Here is a 21,576-nt window from a genome sequence, read left to right as displayed (position 1 = left end):
TTTTGACTTCATTTTTGAGTAAACTAGTGGGATTGCAGAAATAATACTGGACATGTATTGGGTGAGGAGGGATCTCTAATAGCTTTAACCAGATTCCTGGGTTTGAATACCAGGGTTAGGAAGATTTGTATCTAAACTGTGGGTTCAGACCTCTCCTGTGACCAGCATCTGTACCCAGTGCAGTTGTTCACTCCTGCTCCTGTTTTGTTTTCCAGCTGTCCGTGACCGCATGGTGCCGCCGCCGCCGCCCCCTCACCACCTGTATGCCAAAGCCAACACCTCCTCCTCCATCTTCCTGCACTGGGGCAAGCCTGCCTTCACCTCTGCCCAGCTCGTCAACTACACCGTGCGCTGCAACCCCGTGGGGCTGCAGAACGCCTCCCTGGTCCTCTACCTGCAGACGTGAGTGCAGCCTGGACTCCTGCATTGCCAGCTCCACATCCTTCCCACTCTCTTCCTGCTCTCTTTTCATTTTCTTTCACTAGCAACAATTTTTATTTCCCTCAGAGGACTCTGTGTTTTGCCCATTGGCTTCTAGTTAAGTTTCTTGGATTAAGATATACTCATAGAACAGCTTCATTCTCTACTGGCCATCCTTATGTTGGCTCATTGGGCTAGCTCTTTGCTTAATGTCTTTTTAGCTGTCTAGGTTGAATTTAATTCTAGGCTTTTTTTCATCTATACCATACCTATTTTAAAGGTAACTTGTCAGGACAAAGATGGGTATTAGTCCAGTGTCTGATTTTAAGAGAAAATGAGAATTTTTGAGGTGTTGAGTGTTTCACTGTGGGAATGCCATGTTCCTGAGTGTGTGGCACCCTGCCAGGGGAAAACTGAGTAGGAATCCTTGCTCTGCAGAGGAGCAATGTGTGAGGCACAGAATGGCTGAACAGGGAATGGAGCCTGCCTTGGGCTGCTGTTCAGCCTCTGCCCAGCTGGTGTGGGAGCAGAATGCTGCTCCGTGCTGGGGGCTGAGGGGCTGCTGAGGGAATGAATCCATGTGTGTAGCTCTCTCAAAACTTCAGTTTACTCAAGCCTCTAAATAAGAAAAATGCTGTCTTAAAGGATAAATAGTTTCCATCCTTATATTCATGGTTTTCTCTTCCAAGAACACATCTGCTGCTGTATAACTCCCGGCTTAATGATTAGACACAGTATAATCACCATGTAAAGTTCTTAGTGTGCCATGTGGAGCATAGCAATGAGTGCTGCTTTTTGTGATTGGATGAGGCTATTGCAAGTACTGGTTACTGCCCCTGCAGTACAGAAGATGAAAATACTAAATGAGATTTAATAAAGCAATATCTGTAGAGTAAGACCATTTAAAATTGAGATTTAATCTTGATGGGGTATTATCATCCAGAATTAACCCTGGCATATATGAAGGATTTTCCTCTGCCCCAGAATCAAAGTAAAATGAAATGTCTACAACTGACTTTATGATCAAATAGTAAACTGCAATATTATAATTAATAGAATCAATTCTGCAATTAATTTATTACTAAATATTACTACCAGATCAGTAAGGAGCATTCATACTCATCCCCTAAACATGACGTGCGGAGGCATAAGTGGAAGGGATGTTGCCTGTATAGCCTCTGTGTGTGAACTGGGAAGCAGATCCACGTGCCTTGTCAGTTGTGATGCTGGTTGCAGCTTGTAACTCCAGCTTGAAGCACAGTGTCCTATGGACGAGGGTAGAGAGAGCTGAGTTTGGGATACCTGCTGGTGATCCAGCCAATAATACTCTTTGTGCATCAGCTGTTCAAACAACATTTATAAAAAGTTGAGCTCCCATCAATTGACAGCAGATACAGCATCCTCCTGAGAGCTCCAGGGCTGCTCCAATTGCCCTTCCAGGTAGGATGTGCCATGTGTCTGGACTTGGATGTGCCATGTGTTTGCCCTGTGTGGAACTGACAGTGGGAATCTACTCATGTGGCTGAGACATCTGATTAGGGGATCTTCAAGTCAACTGCTGCTGTTTAATACATTTTATTCCTTCATCTGTCCAGGTCAGAGACTCACATGTTAGTTCAAGGTCTTGAGCCAAAAACCATGTATGAGTTTGCAGTTCGACTGCACGTGGACCAGCTCTCCAGTCCTTGGAGTCCTGTAATCTATCACACTACCCTCCCTGAAGGTAAGGAGCCAGGAGAGGCCCCCTGTAGTTCTAAGAACATTTTGTAAACCAAATAGCCTGAAAAAGTGCTTATTAATTTTAGGCTGTGTGTAAGAGAGGGAAATCCTTCCCTCTGAGACACAGATAGTGCTCTTCTTGGTGAGACATAGAAAAATGCTAGCAGGGCAATCCCTGCTTTGGAACTGTAAAATTATTTTTCAAAATCCATCCTAAACTAGCATTGATTTTTGTATAAAGTGTAATGTTTTTACTACTAGCAGCAACTAACTAGAACAACTTGAATAAAAACCTTAAAATATGTATATATTAAAGAGGTGTGGCTGATTCATTTATGAAATCTACTGCCTTAGCTGCTGGTTTGATTTACTGTCAGCCTGGTAGGGGAAAATCCACACCTGCAGTTCCAAAGCAGTGTTTGGGAGGTACTTGCTCACAGGATAATGAAGTGGGAGGTTGTCAGTAACTGTTTAGTTCTGGAGATGAGGGAAAAATACAAAGCTTGCTTTTACAGAATCTAAGCTATTGTGTGGCTCAGAGGTAACAGGAGAGTGTCTGTGAGGAGCTGTGCGTGGTGGTTTCAATGTGGTGTCTGGGATGTAGCAGTAGCCATTAGGACTGCACATCAGTTCTTTTCTGAGCAATTTAATTGCATGTAAATTGGGTTAGCCTAATAGCATTGTGTTACTGTTCTCACAGCACCATCTGGCCCTCCAGTAGGAGTGAAGGTGACTTTGATAGAGGATAATACTGCTTTGGTTTCCTGGAAGCCACCTGATGGTCCTGAAACAGTTGTCACACGGTACACTATCCTCTATGCATCCAGGAAGGCCTGGATTGCTGGGGAATGGCAAGTGTTGCACAGAGAAGGTAAAAAAAAATCATCAGCCTATGAACTGCATGAACATTGATGCTATTTGTAAGATGCTTTGTTACTTTCAGCAACCTTGGACTCCACTACTGCTATGAATTATGAAATAAATTCATATAAATGTTCACATAAAAGTTCCAAATAGTTTAGAATTATTGCCATGGGAAGATGTATTAAAAAACAAGTTCATATTCAGAAGGCGAGGGGAGAAGGGTCTCTCTGTGTTGCTTTGGAACTCAGTGTGTACATGTAAACCAAAATGTCTTGTAAATCCAATTGCATCCATCTTAGTTTCGTTGTAACCAGGATTGTGATGGTTTCATTTTGTAAATGCACTCTTTCAAATCTGAAGTCTCTGAGATGTTTCACTGTGGCTGTGTGGGTTTATAGTTTCTGTCGATCACTGCCAATCCAGTTAGCTCAGTTTGCTTAATGAACTTTCTCCTACTCCCAGTAAATCACTCTGCAAATTCAATTTAACTCTCTGGCTCTATTCTACTGCTGAGCCCCAGCTAATCTCACAGTACCTTGGGTATGCTGATGTGAACTGCAGTCACATCTCTGTGATTAAATGTAGACATAGTATAAATTTTTGTAGGCACTTTTCTGAGTAATACTGGGATTTGAAGAGCTGAATCAAGAACAGATTTCTACTGTAGCCAGAAAAAAAGTAAAAGGCTTTTATTGTTCTGTTGATAGACAAAATAGACAGAGGTAGTTCAGAATAGATAATGTTCTAATAATGTCCTAAAGCAGAGAGGAAAGCTCAGTGTTACAGAGTAAAGTCATGTGCCTATTTAAGAGGATTGCCCTGGAAGAGTTACTGTTTTGTTGTTCTGTTGTGTTACCTGGCTGAAAACTTAGCTGTCAGGAGAGAGTGAGGCTGTAAATTTTCTATGGAGATAATTCTAAAAACTTAATGAGTATGCTCTCACAGAGGATAATTCATTCCACCATCATGGAGAGTGAGCTGTTCTAATTCAGAGCTGTTGTTCTTTGTGCTGCTCCTGAAGAGAGGGCAAAGGACCAACAGCCCCTCTGAAAGGTGGCAGTGCCACTTTGTGTGCTGCAGCACAATGGGGTTTGTCAGGCTGGCCTCACAGAGAATGGGCAGCTGTGAGGAGTATCAGGAAAAGGACTATGAAACTAAATTTGTGAGAAATAACTAGTCTGAAATATCAATCAGGTCTAACTACAGGGGAAGATTGAGCTCATGGGTTTTCACTATTGAAACAGTAATTTAAATAAAGTTGTCCAGCAAAATGTTGGAAGAAACAGTGATATTGTTATATTAAAGGACAAATTTACTGTTATTTTTTACTCAATAAAAACCCCAGCAGATTTAAATTCACAGAGGGCTCATATTTGAAGACTAAATCTTGTCATTCTGTTGATGATACACTGTATTTGCTGCATGCAGCAAAGTGGCTGAATTGGTTTCAGATGCATTGTTCAGCCCAGTCATGCCTGTGAAACTGAACAGCATCTCTGATAGTATTTCACCAGAGATTTCGATGGCAGCATGGCAATAACAGTAAACATTTTCATGTGTTCCCATACTGAGAGTGTTGGAGGGAATGAGCAAATGGAGAGCTATAAATCTCAGTGTATTACTGTGTCCATCAATGTTGGAGCCACAAATTTTACATTTTGACAGATATATTGGGGTTTGAGGCATGGTGTGGAATTCAGGCATCTTGTCACACTAGGACAATCTGTTATGGTCTTAGTTAAAATTTAGATGAAAAGGTCTGTGAAAGGAAATTAGTATGTAGAGATAAAATTGGGCACATACCCTGATCAGTCCTGTGACAGTCCTTCCACAGGTAATTTGAGGTAGAAGCAGGGTTTGGGTTTTTTAATGGATTTATTCTGATTAGATCAGTTAACCCTATGCAATAAAAATCTTTTGTCTGATGCTAAACTTGTTCTGCAGAAGATTTGTGAAATCTTGACTCCATTCCATTCTGACTCCTCCAGAGAAATCCCCTCAAATAAAAAAAAATATTAAAAAACCCCACCAAACCAACCCTGCCACTTAGGAAATTCTTAGCATGGTCTTTAGTTTATGCAGGAAATTTTCTCCCAGTCCACCCCCTAATTTGACTGAGCTTGTGTTAGGCCTGGCAAAACAGAAAATATAACTGCATTTTGGTGCTGATTGATGATGTGAGTTATGTTCCAGCCACCTCCCCCTTCTTCCCTAGCTCTCTTCAAGTGGATCAGAAGTTACAGCCCTTGCACACTTGGTGTGCAGTAAATCAGTACCAAGTGCTCCCTTGCTTTAGCAATGCAGCAGATTGGAAAGGAGCTGGTGGCAAGGAGCCTGTGATATTGAAATGTGACCTCTCACCCTTGCTGGTGCTAAATATTACAGCTCCTTTGGTTACAGATACCTCACATTTTACTTCAAATGCTTTCAGCTAATGGGTTTTTTTTTTATGGAAGAACTGAAACAGCTTTTGAAGTAGCTTCCTTTTTGCCAAATGTATAATCTTTTCTGTCAACAAAACAACCTTGCATTTTATAGGCTCCCATGATACTATAAATTTTGACTTCTCAAACTGATTAAAAAAGTTAAAATTTTGACTTCAGTCTGAGAAAGTAAATGGAATATGTGAAAGCAAAGAGATAGATTTAGTGCTGTAACTGCCACTGCAGGGAAATAAAAGCAGCATATTTCTGTGGTAGCAAGAAACACAGGCATTTTAGAAATGAATTGGAATTCTAAGCAGTAGTTGCAGTCCCTGGGCAGGCAAAGCTCTCATTGACTTTGTTGGAAGTTTTGCCTGTCTAAGGACAATGCTAGTGAATCCTATTTATGTTTCTTAATCTTTTTTCCTGCCTTCAGGGACTTTAAGAAATGAATCCCTAGCATACGAAAAAGTCATTTTCTGTAATATTCTTAGTAGCACAGCTTAGATGCACAGATCAAGGAAGCCTACACAGGTCTAAATAGGGTTTAATTTTATTTTAAAGTCATGGTATAAGGTGCTTTTGCAGAGCTTCCTGTTCATTTAACTAGACCTGAAATTTGATAAACTGAACCTGGATTCTTTTGTTATTGTTATTGATTCTATTGTTATTGATTCTATTTGTTATTGATTCTGTTGTCAATTTTCATTCACATTCATGGTACAGTAGGTGGAGGAGAGGCACACGTGCTCTGTATGAGAGAGGTTCTGGTTTCTCTCCCTGAGTCTGGTTAATGCTGGGTGCATCTCCTTGCAGATGGGATCACAATATAAATGCTGTGCTAGATTTAGGGTTGGTGTGGTGTGTGCCACAGCCTGTACTTGAATCTTGGTTTTGAACTATACTGGCACTTCACAGTATCCTGTGTTCAAATAGAATGGAGAGAAAGGAAACCAGGGAGGAGAAGGCAAATCCAGTGTTCATTCTGTATCTTGTGTATGCAGGATAGAACATATCAAAGTGATCACAATCCTCAAGCAAGATTTAGAGGTGCTATTGGGAAAAATGTGTAGGTCCCAATGTCTAAATCTGAGTCTTTCCCTAAAATTTTGTCAAACTGGAACTGTTTCTTGTATCTTTTCCCAGGCGCAATGACCATGGCTTTACTGGAAAACCTTGTAGCAGGAAACATCTACTTGGTTAAAATAGCAGCCTCCAATGAAGTGGGAGAGGGACCCTTCTCTAATGCAGTGGAATTTGCTGTCCTGCCAAAGGAGACACCAGAGTCTAACCAGAGACCCAAACGTTTGGATTCTGGAGATTCCACAGGTCAGGAGCAATGTTTTGATTGCTCTGTCACAAGTACTGGGGAGAAAAGATCCCTGTTTGTTTTAGCTGGGACCTCTTTCTGGGTAAACTGTTCTATGTGAGACAGTCCTAACAGTGTAGCATTTTCTTCTTCTAAATGAAACAATTTTGGAATTTTTCTCTCAGTTCAACTCAGAACTGGTCTAATTCTCTTGCTCAGAAATGGAAAGTTTGCTTTTCAAGTGAGAATACGTAACTGGTTTGAATATTACCTCAGTAACTTTGCAGCCAGTCCTCTAAGGCATTTCCTTTAAGTCTTTTATCTGTACCAGTAGCTCTGGGTCTGTCCTCTTCCTCTCCTCCCAGGACTGCACTGACCAGGCACTCCTCTGGTCTACAAGCTTTTTTTTCAAAAATATAAAAAATGTATGACAGAGAGGGCCTGGAAATCTCATTAGAAGGAAGCATTTGTCTCTGTGGTTGTAACTGTAACCATATTAATTTCCTGACAGGGAGCAGGGGTTAACTCTTCTTATTTACTGAGCCTTTCTGTGTTCCTTTTTGATACAGCTTATTCTGACTATTACCATCTGGACCAGAAATCAATGACTGGCATTGTTGTTGGGGTTTGCATAGCCTTGACCTGCATCCTTATCTGCATCCTGATCTTAATTTATCGCAGTAAAGCCAGGTATGTTCTTGTTCTCAAAGACTGAGCTCTTTTTCATTGCACTCACTCTTGGACATGCCTTCTCCTCCAAGAGTTCTCTGAAGTACTCTGTCTCTTCACCTGTTTCTACCAGTGTTGGAAACAAAGCATTTTGTTGGCTCTTCCTACTCTGCCTGAGCCCCTTCTCCATTGAAAAGGAGGAAGACCCACAGAGTGCTGGTGCTTTGACAGCTCAGTATGAGGCATGTTTGCAGCTGAACCCCCAGTTTGGGTCAGAGGAGCATGCTGCTGTTTGTTCATTATCTGCTCCTCCTGCTGAGCCCTCCAGCCTGCCCACACCTGGCTGGCAAGGCTTTAGCCCCCCTGGTGCTGCTGGACAAGAGGAACTCTTACATAAAGGAGATGCAGATTTTAAAGCAGATCCATGATGCAGTTTCTTTGCAGTGGTGCAAGTCACCATCTATGTCTGTCATCAGCTGCTAAAGGGTATAAACTGGCCAATGACTGCCCAAAAATTTGGGATCAGGGCAAATATAAGTCACTTGAAATAATAAATTAAAAAACTCACTGAGAGTGTTTTCCAGTAACAAGAGCTTTTTAGCTTACATGCAGGAAAAAATATGGATTGGGAGACAGCTCTGTGTAGTATGGTAGAAAGGTCTTAATGTCATTAGTGGTTACTTCCTCCAAGTAATATTACTAATCATGACAATTCCTGTCTGCACACAAGCTTGTAGCCTACTGTGTATGATTAACTGGAAGCAGATGTTATTTTTATCACAAGCAATAACATTTAAATTCCATGTGAGTGAGGAGTATCGTATAACAAAACGTAAATGCCAAGAATATACCAGGATTACTTGATTAATAAGAGCTTTGAAGTTTATCCTTGATTTTTTTTGTATTGTATTCCTGTGGGTCAATTTTATTCCTCCTTAACATTGTGTAGGAAAGCATCTGCTCCTAAGGCTGTGCAGCAGAGCACTGACCAGCTGTCACATACCAGCATCTCATTACCCAGCCCTAATGAGCTGGAGAAGAATATTGAAGGAATTGCAGAGAATGAAGAATCCTTATTGCCAATGATAGTGGGTAACAGCTTCATTGATGCTAAGGTACTGTGAGTTTTGCTAATTCCCAAGTCAGAAATCTTTCTTTAGAATTCATTGTTATAATATCAGAGTCCTTATCAAAAGTAAAATATATATCCTATGAACCTCCAGGAGGCTGTTTTATTAATGGGACAAGCACAAAGTTGGCAATCCAGGCTCAAATTTTCAAGACTTGTCTGCAAGGTCAGCTGAAGATGTGGTTGAGTACACTTGTCTTCAGCTGTACTCTGCAGGTAGCAGAGTTTGGCCCTGGCACAGCTTCAAAGGATAAAGGCTCCACAGACTGCTCTGTGGCCTCTGCTGGTCGCCGGAGAAAAGTGAGAGTTCCTGTCAGCACCTGGCTCAGTCAGTGCCTGTGCACAGGAGTCAACTATGGCACTAAACAGGTGTTCAGAAAAGTATTACTTTTCCCTATATTTACTGGTAAGACAATGTTGCAGTTTATAAACTCATGCTCAGTCACATTATCAATTGGCCTGGATGGCAGAATGTACCCATGGATGTGCAGAACCTTCAGTCCAGGAGTGCAGTGTGGCACCACCACAGTGGCCTTCCTTCCACATGTACTCTGCTCTGTTCTGTTCACACTGCAAACTGGAATACAGCTGCTCCCTGAGGAGGTGTGTGAGAGCTGAGACATGGAAATGGAGCCAGCAGAGGCACAGACACTGCCCAGGAATGGCCTCATTCTAAGAACTAGAGCAGGAGCTGGAATATTTTGCTGTGTGCCTGCAGTCCTGCAGCTTTGGGTCTGGACAGAAAGCTTGCCTGATTTAGTGGATCTCTTCTTGACTTGTCTTGAGCAGAGGTGTACCAGACCACAAAAATGTGACTCACTACTGAGGTTTCATTTGTCTTCATTTTCAGTATGGAACCAGTTGGTAGGAATAGAAAAATATTTTCAAGTCTTAGAAATTTATTTTATTAAAATAAATGTCTGCATTTTCCTCTGTTGTAGGGAGGATCTGATCTGATTATTAACAGCTATGGGCCTGTCACAAAGACTAATGGCAAGAAAAGGTGGTTGTTCTTCCAAGATGCTAAGAAGGCAAAGACTGAAGAGGTAATTGCTCTAATGGGCAGAGAGGCACAATCTTTACTGTAATACCCTCTTTGCAAAGGAAGATACATAGTTTTCTGGTTATGGGAAAACATATTTAGTGGTCTTAGTATTAATTGGACAGTTTCAGTTGGGTGAGGTTGATGATGTTTTATCTCACCATAGTACAGTCTTACAGAAATTCCATTTTCTGACAGATATTGTTGTCAGGACACTGTGACTCTCTACAGTAGGCAGACACTGTAACTCTACTGTTAACTGATGGCTTACTTGCCTCTGCCTTTGTATCTGTGAGCAGAAAGATTTCTGTGTACTTTGCATTCCATGAACTACTTCTGCAGAGACTCTGTATAAACATAAACACAAATTAAATATTTATTTACAAAACAAAAATGATACTAAAATAGAAAGAATCCTTTCCTACTCTGGCAGCTATTTTTTTTTTTGGCTGAAGAGAAACAAAGAAGGGAAAGTACTGAGAAAACTGAGAACCTGAATAGAACTGTCTGGCTTCTGATATTGTTGGTCTGGACATATTTGTTATTTGGCTGAGAAAAAAGAGCAGTTTAAAACTGAAGTGTTAAACCAAATCTGGAACATTACTATGCAAATTCATACCTATGGAGCATATAACCATTCTTCATTGCATTTTAACTTGTATTGTGCTCCTGTGTGTTTAAGAATTAGAAAGCCTTGATATCCATTTTGTAAAATCATATTGAAAAATATTTCTACAAACAGCTGTTTATTTCTGATGCCTCTATATGAAAAATATTTGCTATTGCCTAAGGAGTAATGCTTAAACAATATGCATGAGGGGATGGGAGGGAGCTCTACGAAGTGTGTTTATAAAATACTCTCCAGTGAAATAATTTTTTATTAGCCATGCTTATCTAGAAGGATTATTTCATCTACTGTGGAAGAGAAAAGTATGAGCAAGACTTGAGATTGATTATTTTTAAACTGCTCTAGGAAAGCCCTGAGAGAAGCATTCTGGTGGAATAGAAGCCAGGAAATGCAGTAAAAAATCCCAGTTATGGCTGAGTTTTTCTGAGGCTGTGTTCTCTGTGCTCTTGTGCAGCCGCAGCGGAGGTTCGTGTGTCTGTACCAGCCGTGCCCCGCCGTGCTGCTGGGCCGGGCCGGCTCCCCCGGCTCCCCGGGCCCTCAGCCGAGCTTCCCGGGGCCCTTCGGCGCTGCAGCCGACACGGAGCACTCGGCCAACAGCGAGGGCAGCCACGAGACCGGCGACTCCGGCAGGTTTTCTCACGAATCCAACGATGAGATTCACCTGTCCCCCGTGGGTGGTAGCAGCCCTCTGGCCAGCCGGGACTCGGCCGCGGGCAGCCCTCAGGGCGGCAGAGCCCCCCGGGCTGGGCAGGGCCTCCCCGCCGGGCCCGACTGAGCCCCGCGGCCGCAGCTGGGTCTGTTCGAAGGACAATGAACAGGGAGCCAAAGGTGCGCTGTGGAAAGCCTGGCTGACCTAGCAGGTGATCCATGGCTCTGTTGAATGTTGGGTTTGGGGTTTTTTTCTATGTTTTGGTTTGTTTTTTAAAAGCTCACTCATTTTGAATGTTCGGCGGTCAAAAAATGTGAAAGGAGTGAAGCTTTCTGCCGAAGGTTAAAAATGTGTCACTGGAGCAAAGGGAAGGCTGTTGGCCCTTTTGCTGACTATCTACCTCAGTTTGCCGAGAGGTGAACTCTGAATGACGACTGCTTTACCTCATTTGTGTTCTAGTTGGTCTCAGCTATGGAACTGATGATACTTCCTAGTAGTGTTGTTTTATTTTGGGGGTTTTTGTTTTCATTTCCTTGCCCCAAGTGGTGTGTAGAGAGAGTGTGTGTGTGTGTGTGTGTACTCAGTGATCAGGGAGTTGTATAGGTTGGTGGACAAGATTGTTTAGCTGAAGCTCTGTCTTTAAAAAGAAGGAAACCTCAGAGTATAAAATGTTATGATTTCATGTGGTTGACACAGAGTATGTTAAAAACTGGGAGAACTGGGACTTCCACATATACAGCCACATGAAATCTTTTGTACCTCTTGATTTCTTAGACCCTCAGTAAGCCTAGGACAGTGCCTTTCCTCAGAACCCTGTGCCAGCAGCTGCTGACAGCATATGTGCTGTATCCCTGGGGCTCTGGGACATGCTGGATTCCCCAGGGTGACAGATATTGTCCCTGTATTCACAGTAAAGGCTAAAAATCATAGCAAAATGAAGAAGTACTCAGCATTTTCAAACAGCTTGGCTTTGCCTGAGAGTTATGGAATAGATAAAAACAGTGAGTATTCCAGTATCACAGTACTTCTTAGCAGTAGTGCCTTGCATTATATATTATGAAATTACTGATTTGCCTTATTCCTTTTTAGCATTCATAAAGTTCCTTTGGAATACAGAAAGATGCCTTAAATGCTTCTTAGATATTTTAAATAAGCTGTAACATGAGTTTATAATTCATTTTTACCCATCTTGAGTGCTGATAAGCAGTGCTAGCATTGTAGTACATCTCAGAACTGTTAGGATGCAAACCTGCTCCTTGCCTTCACTTAGTGTGCTATTAGCCAGGAATTTTAGCTCAGGGAGTGACTTTACCTATATGCCAATCTAAAACTCTGATTAGGCTACCATGAGAAATAAAAAAGCCAGAGCTTTAGTTGAAGAGTCTGTTGAAAGAGGTGAGTACTGCTACTGCCTTGAACCCATGCAATTCCTGTTTTATACTACCTCCTTTAAAAATGATTCTAGTGTTTTTTTGGATTTTGTTGTTGTTGTTTTTTCCTGTACTCAGGGAACAGTTTGTTACTTTTAAGCTGCCTCACGGAAACGTGGAGCAAACTGACAGGGTATCATTTTGTGTTTTAATAGGAGAGAGCAAGAGACAGGGAGGAGGCTGGAATCATCCAATGTTATAAACTTACCTGTATCTATATCCAGTCCTCTTCTCACTCCTCCTCTTTCCCTATTCTACTTTAAAAAAAAAGTAAGAAAGGAAAAGAAAAAAAAAATTAGGCATATGTTTTTACTTTAAAAAATTGTTTAAAATATAATGTTGTGAGAAATCAACCATAGGGACTCCTGGCTCTATTAAAGTCTGTCAGAACTCCCACTGACGGTACTGGGGCTGAGATGTCACCTCCAGGTGTGCCAGGCTGGCTCCTGTGTTGCTCCTCAGTATCAGTAGGTGGTCAGAAGTTGTGGCTAAGCCCTACTCTCATGGTTGGATTGTGCTGAGGGATTGGGCTCTGGTTCCTGGAGTTCTTTCCCCTGGAGCTGTTGCCAGTGCTGCAGCACACAGTACACACTCACCAATGAAGAATGATCTTGTACCAAAGACTTTTCTGTGGAGGAGAAGGAAGCCACATATTATCCAAAAGGAATTGAATAGTTAAAATGCTATAGGTTTGAAGAGCTGAATACATTTTATTGTATAAGTAGTTACTAACAAAACCCAATAGGACTTCTTGATTGTAGTAGCCGATTGCATAGGTGAGTTGTATTCAACAATTTTAACTACCTTGTTGTTACAAGAGCCTTTAAAGAAAATTAAAATGCCAGCAGATATCTCCAAAGAATTCCAAGTGTAATTTTTTTCTCCAGCTTGTAGTTGATGAACAGTACAGTATTAAGAAAAATATTTTTAAACAGTTTTTTTACTACTTGCTGAAGAAAAAGAAAACTTTTCACCAAAGATTTATTTTCGGTCTTGTCAGGCAGAACGTGTAGTGTACAGCAGAGTACTGTTTTTAGTTAGGTAGAGTGTGAATTAATCAAAACTAGAGTAAGAATGTGTAACTGTAGCATGAAGTTTCACACTTCATCTTTCAGAGTAGCCTCTTGTGTTAGTTGCATTCAGAAAGAGCTGATATGCAGATGGTAACTGCTTCTCCAAAGACTTGTTTGCTGTAAGTACTGGCAGTGGGGTATAATTTAATGATCCTAGTTACAGGTAAATACATAAATCCTAAACTCTTCCTTCCAAAGACTCATTCTGTAGTTTAACCTATGGATAATCTGAGAGAAACAGGCTTCAAATAAAATCTGCCAATCTGATACAGATGCTTGAAGTTCAATAGCCAAAGAGTTGGAAATACTCAGTGTATTAGAGAGCAGCACGTCCAGAGCTGGATTCATCACTTAATGCTTTATCAAGGTACTTCTTATCAGCAAATAAAGAAAACCAAAGATATTTAAGGTTACCTCAGCGTATAGGAAAGCTTAGTTAGGCATTAATTATTCTGTCTTTTTCTTTATTTTTATGTTAACCAAATATAAAACATTTCTCCAGAACCCAGTCTACATTCATGTGCTTCCCTTTGGCACAGTCATGATCTCTACAGAACAAAAATCCTCTCCTCAAAATTCATGGCCTAGTACTAATGTATCACAAGATTTTGTGAGAGAAAATTTGTCTTATGATTGAAAACACCAATAAGGTAAGGTAAGGAGTATCCAGAAAAACTGTAGAAATTGATAATGTCTCTATTGAATTTAATAGCAGAATTATAATTGTAACAGTGCAAAATTAAAAAGTTTGAATGCTTTATAGCCTTGAAGGCAATGCATGTAATTATAAATATGATCTTACAGATGATAATTTTTTTCAAAGTCTATACTCATGGCTGTCTAAGGGAATGAGTTTTTCCCTTTGTTCATTCCATTTGCCTAGAAAGAGCTGGCAGAACACAGCAGGCAGACTGGTTTCAGGTTTTCCAGGTTTTTCTTCTAGGTTATGTCTGTAGAAACTGGGTCCTGGAGAAAAAAATATAATTTCTTAATTATGAATTTTGCTAAATATGTTCTGGAAGATGAACATAAATGTGGAATTTAGTGTTACACTATGTGAATTGATTTTGTTTAAGTGTTGTAAGAACTAAGGGGCCATGGCAGGTGCAATGAGTATATGTGCAACCCTTGTGTTTAAAAAAAAAGGCAAAAATGTTACTGTTGATGTGACTTGAAAAGCATCAAAACTTACAGAGAGAACCTCAAAACTGACTTACCATGGTGACAGTGTTTGTCAGAGAGGATTTGCCCTTCAGTGCCTGGAGTCAAAACTAAATGCTCAGTCTGCCCACAGCTATACTTGTGTAACTGATGATATTTTTAACAGAAAATAGTGTCAAAAGATTGCTTTGCCTGTTTTTCATTATTCTTATAGTTCATTCCTTCTCTGGGTTTAATCCCAAACTTTTGATATGAGCTTCATCTTGTTTGTCTTATTCAAATCAGGGTCCTCATCCTGTTTCTTTTTAAGCCAATGGGAGAATTAATTTGTATTTCAGTTTGCATAGTCTGGACAAACGAAATAAGCTTCTGTTTGTTTTTTAAATTTTCACAGTACTATTATTTTAAAAGGACAGAAGTGTTAGAGCTCTCCATGAATCCAGTATTAGCCTGTAGTAAACACTGAATATTTCAAGTCAGTTTACCTCTTTTTCATTGCAAATCAAGTCAACTTGAATGACCTCTCATTTGCTGCAGCCTGGGTGTACACAAGCAGAGCTACTGCTGGCCCTCAGTAAAATGTTCCTCTGAGCAAATTCTGAGCTTTTGTTCATTTTATGAATTTTTGCTCATTTAGTGAAGTTCATGCAGGGAAAATTCCATCTCCTAACATGGGGAACATTGGTAGGTTTTGCAGGGCACTCCATGTTTAGCCCAAAATCCCATTCATGGCAACCAGAGAGAGCTGCCCAGGTGTAATGCTGGTGGTATTTCACAGAAATCAATTAACTGACATTATTCCCATAAAATTAAAAGCAGAATTACACTTAGTAATTGGCTGAAGTGGTAGTTCTTAGCTTGAGCAATTGTCTCACCTTGCCAGTTGCTGCAGCTGTGCTAATGGCAGGCAGCCTTAGAGCAGAGGGATTCCTGTCTGCAGGAAATACTGAGCACCTTCCTACAATAACTCTGTGTAGCATTTTGGAACATGTGTTTCAGAAACCACAGTTCTTCAATACCAGTCCAGATCACTTTCTGTTAAGAGAGAAAAGAACACAAATTCAGCTTGGCTCAAATGTAAGTTCATTTCTTTGAAATTCCTCTGGAGTTATGCTGAGCCCACTCCAGACTGACTCGAAAGGGATATAAAAACATGCTTAAGGTTTTGCTGTGTTGGGCCCTCTGGTTCCATAGGGCTCCTTCAATAAAAGAAGTTTTCAGCTTTTGATGGTTGCATATACTCACATTGCATCTGCCTGGTGTGTTTTCAGTGAAGACTAACTGTATATGAAAAACTGATTTATACAAATGTTGCTTTTTGATTTTTTTTTTTTTTTTTAAGTTGTGAATGACTTGCCAGTGTAGGAGCCAGGTGTGTATCTGACATTGTGGTGGTCTGGATCCTTTCACTCTGTGTGCCATTTTCTTCCAAGGGCAGCAATGGCTGACTGGCTAATGGAGGATGGAGCTGAATTGTATTAATTTTATATTTGTCTCAGGGGATCAGCTCCATGAATTCCATTGCATGAGGGAAGCTAATGTTTGCCCTGATTTGAATGTAACTTTTTAATGTCTTTTAAAAACTATTTTGTTTAATAATGTGGATTTGTTTTTCTTTTTCTAGCATTCTAGTAAATGTTACCTAGTGTGTTGGTTCATTTTTCCCCTCCAGGGTTGTTTATATACTACCCCAAGGTCATGCCAAAAAATAATAGAAGTTTAAATGCCAAATGTTTATGAAACTGCTGTCTAAATACTGATTGATTGCACAGTTGAAATAAAAGTTTTCCTTAGTAAAGGTGTTACTTGATATTTTATTTTCAGTGTCTCTGAGGAGTGGCTCAAAACAAGATAAAAACTGCAGCACCTCATTTCAGGCTGAGCAGATAGGGTATTGTTGGCACTTGAAGTCATAAAAGAGGTAGACATTAAACTGAACTTATAATTGAATTTCATAGTACTTGCCCAACCATGTATTCATGTATCACTTATGTACCTGGAATTGTTTCCCACCTAAATCTCTGTCCCACTGCTGAACACCCATGCAAGGTCTCTGTTCTGCTTTATTTTGATGGGGTGTGAAACAGGTGGTTCTCAGTGCAGCTGTTCTCCAGCTGCTGACAAAGCTGCACTGCTGAGTTTCCCCAGCACATTTACACCTGTGGAACCCCATGTCCAGTGTATGACAAGACTGAAAATGCAGCTGCTGTTGGTCAGGAGGCAAAGTGCTGCCCTGACAAAGGACTGCATGCCAGATGGAAGTCAGTCAAGTTCAGTTAGTGAGGAAGTTGTGTTCTGGAGGGATTCAGTGCCTTCTGTTCTGGCAGCCTGGTCACTGATTGGCACCTGAGAGCAACGAGAACTTGGCTGGGCAGTTCAGAGCTGAGTTTAGAATAGTGGTGCCCATGCAAACTACTGGAAATGAAAGCACAGAAATTACTGCTGTCATTTACAGGGTCTCTAGGGAGACTAAAAACATCAGTGGAAGTGGAATCTTGCAATATGTGGTAGGTTTGACTTCAGTTTTTGTCTGTGTTGTTCCCTAAAAGATGTGAATTCTTTGCTGGCACTGGATACTTAATGGAGGAGGGAAGATATCCACAGGTATTTTGAAGCTTTGAAATCACCATATTGGGAACTGAAGATTTGAAATAAATGTCTGCTAACTTTTTTCCATGTCCAGGAAATACATTTTGAATACATTTACTTCTTATTCTGACCCCTAAGAGCATGGGCCCTGTCACTGCTGGGTGCCCCCAAGAGAGAGCACACTGAACACCCCTGGCAGTCAGAGCTTCTCTGCTTTGTCAGTGTCTCCTGCTGATCACTTGGGATGCCTGAATTCTGCAGCAGAACCATGAAGTCTCTTTCCTTTTGAATTCTCAGAAGACAAAGGAAATCCCAAAAGCCTCATCATGCTTCTTTATGAATCACAGCTGTTCCCACCTGCAGAGTCTGCTTATAGACCACTTCTTCCTAGCTTATATGACATTTATCCCTGGGAGTTTTAGAGCACCAGCTGTGGAGATTATTTATAAAACCAAGTATAATCCAAAAGTCTTTACTCCTTATGTTCAAATATAGGAGCACTGAAATATAGTTATTGAGAGATAATTGAGAAAATCAGACCAATGCTGAAAATATGATCAAGTATTTTAAGAGAGTATTTGTAAAAAATGAATAAATCCTAAATAGAGTAAACAAATTACATTTTAAAAGATAACAATTTCAAATAACTAGGAAACAGTCAGTCTTGGACTGTGCAGTGATACCAGTGCTCTACCAGTGCAATCCACCTGAGATGTTTCTCTTTCTCCAGGTAAGAACAGGAACCAACTGCAGTTTCCAGTTATGTTCCAGGTTCATTTTACAGTCCAGAATCCTTGTTCTCATTAGCAATAACTAAACAGTAGAGCTCCATCTTCCAAGGAGTTACTGTTGCAAAGAAAAGCTTAGAAGCAGCCCTGGTTTGGGATCTGATGCTGTGCTCCCTGCCTGCAGTCTGCCATCAACCTGAATGTCTGAGCTACAGACAGGTGAGTGCTGTGGGCCACCTGTACTGAATGGCCACATTCCTTCAGGTGACAGCATTGTCACTGCTTTGTTTAGTTTATCAGGGACAGCAAGCTACAGTCTGAGCTTGTCTGGTTTTTGAATAAAGGGATCAATAGCTTGGGGTATGAAGGCCTGGGCTAAGAATCTCCTTTGCACCTGAAGACAGACTTCACATCTTGTTATATATGAAAAATACCTCTACTTTCCTTTCATTTATTCAAGTTACTTCTCTGAATATATACAAGTAAATCCAGTTGGGTTTTCTGTTTGGGGATGCATAAAGATTTTTTACCTGTAGGATTAAACTGTGCCTTATCTTATTTCTGATACATGTTGGCACTGTGCATCCCTTCTTCCTTCCTCTGCAGTCATGGCTCAGCATTGCTTGCTGGGCAGTAAAGCATATCCTCTGTCAATAAGAGAGAAGCTGCAGGTGCTGATGTTGCTGCTGTCCATGTTGCAGGGTCCTACACTTTCTATAACTGATATATTGAGGCTTCACCTTTTCCTCCCCACACAGCAAAGAAGATGGGATTTGAGCCCCTCTCTATTCACATACTTGCATGTTAGAGCCCCAGGTAAACACATTCAGATTTGACAAGGAGAGATCAAGTTGTTTCTGGCTGAAATAGGAGTATAAGCTTTATTTAAATCCCATAATTTAAATCCCATTCACACAGGAAAGCACCTTTAAAACATCCAGAAAATAGAAATAACTCAGGATCCAGCTGTGGTCAGTGACAGAGGTGTTGTTCATGGATATCCCTGGTCCATAGGATCCCCCTGGCTGCCACCAGAGGCCTGGGCTCTGACCTCTGAGAGACTCCTGCCCGTCCTGGTGGCTCTGGGGCCCCTGCAGGAAGCAGCTGAGATGGTTTTCTGGCAGTGCTGCCAAATGGCCCAAGTTCCTGAGGGTTTCTCTGGAGAGATGACTCCAGCATCACTGGAAGCTGACCAAAACTCCAGGTGGGTTCAGGGGGTGCTGGATACTATAATTATCCATGGTTTTGACGGGTGAAAGTAAATTTTTATGGGCAATTGGAAGATAATGTTTCCTATTATACTCTGTGGGACATTTTAAATCACTGCCTAAAACACTGGATTCTACTTTAGCTGGAAATAAAATGGGGACTCCCCAGAGCTCCTGTTAATAGAATGGTTTTGGATTTCCTTTTATCTGCATAGCAATACACTGGGAAAAAAAGATTTTCATGAGTAAAGCCTCAGATTTCTGGCTGGGCTGCCAGGCTATTGCACCACATGAAAGCAGGAAAAGTGCTGCACACACTGCAGCTCACTACAGCCTCTTTACAATTTGCAGTTTGGTGTGCTGGTCTAGGAGATTAACCCCCTGGTTTGCTGAAAACTATCACCAGGAGGTGGGTGACAGACAGTCTATGCTGCCTCCACACTTTTTGCAGTTTACAGACACAATAGCATAAAGCAATCCCACTGAACTACTTGCTCATAGCCTTCCTTGTGATAGGTTATACAACTGAAGTTGGAAATAAGATGGTTTACAGCACAGACTGTAAAATAATAACAATAAAAAAATTCCATTAAAATTATTCATGTTAGCAACCATCCTGCTTTGGAATAGGTCCTGAATATTTAAAAGTCAGTAACAGCTTGCTTGGGCTTTACCAAATAAAACAATCTGGCTTTGCTTTACACAAAACCCACAGTCAAGGCAGAATGAATCCCTTGAGACTGAGATTTCCCAGCTTCAAAGGATAAGCAAACCCCAGGCTTGAGTTTCTAAGTATTTCAATTAAAATTCTTCTGATAAATCAAAAGCAAGACAACCCCTAGTTCATAATAGGAAGAATTCTGGCTTTTAAAACACTTTACAGAAAAATGGCTATATTAAAGAGGAAAGCACTCTCATTTTTTATAAGCTCCCTCTCCATCTCTGTGGTGCAGGCAGGATAGGAAAAAATCAGTGGGGGAGGTCAGTGTGTCAGAAGCCATGGTAGCACAGCTGACAATCCCTGAAGTTCACCTGAGCTGGGAAAGGCCCAGAGGTCACCTCCATGCTGGGCTGTTGGGCACAGGCCAGGGGTGGGACCCTGGCACCCAGCAGTGCTGGCTGTGCCACAGCCTGGGCTTCAGAGGTCTCAGCCCAAGTAGGGATGGCTGGAAACAGCCTCTTAATAGGAGCACTCTGCAACTTGGTTTAGCATTCAACAAGGTTTTAAGAGTTTATGGTGTTGTTTCTTTTCTGTAGCTCAACTGGGCCAAAACATGGAGCCCAGCCCTGCAGTTGCAGATAAGAAATGACAGGATCCCCAGAGGAACAGCTGTACAGCATCCTAAAACCTCTGCCTCTACATTTCTGATTTGGAATTGTCCCCACTAAACATAATACATGCCAAGTAATTTAATCCAGTTTGGTGTTTGCAGACAGATAGTGCATATCTTTTAAATAATTCTACATTCTTTTCTTGAAATCCTGGATTTCATGTGAATTTTAGCCTGGGGATTAGGGAGGCTCCTCTCAGATGCAATGGGTGAGTGCAGCATCTATGTAACTAGGTCACAGTGTACTTAGGCATATTTAGTTATCTGTTCTTGTGTTCTTCCCTACTTTAGTGGCACAATAAACAAAAGAGGGAATGAAGATGAATTTGTTATCTCCTCTCCTAGGATAGCAGAAGAGATTTCATTGTGGAGTTTTTTTGCTACATTTGCCAACAATGTTTATGGTTTTTCTCTTTTTTTTCATTTTCCATTTTGTAAGCAGTGAAGTGCAGGAATTAAATGCTTCCCTTCTTTTCATCAGACCACAATGAACAGGAATATGCAAAGGACTCAAGATGATGATCCAGAAAGAGTGAGAAATTGCATTTCTTTCCTTTCCCCACAGAGTGTCCCCATTTCACTGTTCGTTGCTCAACAGGCGACCACCTCCGAGTAGGCAGAAGTCCATTTTGCAGAGAAGCCTACAAAGGTTACTCAAGCATGTATTTTTCCCTTTCCAAAAGGTATTGCATTGCAGTTAACATGGCAAACTGAAAGTTTCCTTTTACTTATCAGAGAGGTTTTATGTGTCTTAATGACTTGAAGATCAAATGAGGTTTTTTAATGCATATACACACACACTTGTCAAAACTTTTGTTCTTTGGTGTATATATAGCTGTAAATACAATAATTAAACTTAAGTTCCTACACAATCAATATCATCTTTATATTTTAATTCTTTAGATACTAATTAATTTTGATATATTAGATATAAAACTTTATAGTTTCAAAGTAATGGAAAATTGTAGGTTTTAACTTTATAAGTCTTGTGTTGGCAAGAGTATCTGAGTGCATGAAAGCTGCTTTTTCTGAGATACTTCAGCATATACATGTTTCAGATGTAAGCTGAAAAAATAAATATGCACCCCAAAAAAATCAATTAGTCTCACTAGGTTTCATAACTAAGAGCTTGCTTTGAACTTTAAAAATTTTGTTTGAGTATAGATATGACACTAGAGTGGCCTTTGTACAGCTGAGACATTTT

At 40.8% G+C, this 21,576-nt stretch overlaps 1 protein-coding gene across 1 annotated transcript in view; it reads left to right on the top strand.

Moving 5' to 3' along the window:
* The window catches only part of PRTG (protogenin), a 73,647-nt gene extending 62,669 nt beyond the window's left edge, over positions 1-10,978 (top strand). Inside the window, exons 13-20 of the mRNA XM_059482446.1 lie at positions 216-402; positions 2,016-2,143; positions 2,840-3,010; positions 6,573-6,755; positions 7,305-7,425; positions 8,354-8,519; positions 9,475-9,579; positions 10,658-10,978. Coding sequence (XP_059338429.1) covers positions 216-402; positions 2,016-2,143; positions 2,840-3,010; positions 6,573-6,755; positions 7,305-7,425; positions 8,354-8,519; positions 9,475-9,579; positions 10,658-10,978 — 1,382 coding nt within the window. The remainder of the gene's footprint in view (positions 1-215; positions 403-2,015; positions 2,144-2,839; positions 3,011-6,572; positions 6,756-7,304; positions 7,426-8,353; positions 8,520-9,474; positions 9,580-10,657) is intronic.
* The last annotated feature ends 10,598 nt before the right edge of the window (positions 10,979-21,576 follow it).

The sequence above is a fragment of the Ammospiza nelsoni genome, chromosome 14, assembly GCF_027579445.1.
Source record: "Ammospiza nelsoni isolate bAmmNel1 chromosome 14, bAmmNel1.pri, whole genome shotgun sequence".
Taxonomy (NCBI): Eukaryota; Metazoa; Chordata; class Aves; order Passeriformes; family Passerellidae; genus Ammospiza; species Ammospiza nelsoni.
Note: the sequence above shows the minus strand (reverse complement) of the source record. Positions and strands in the feature narration are given on the sequence as shown.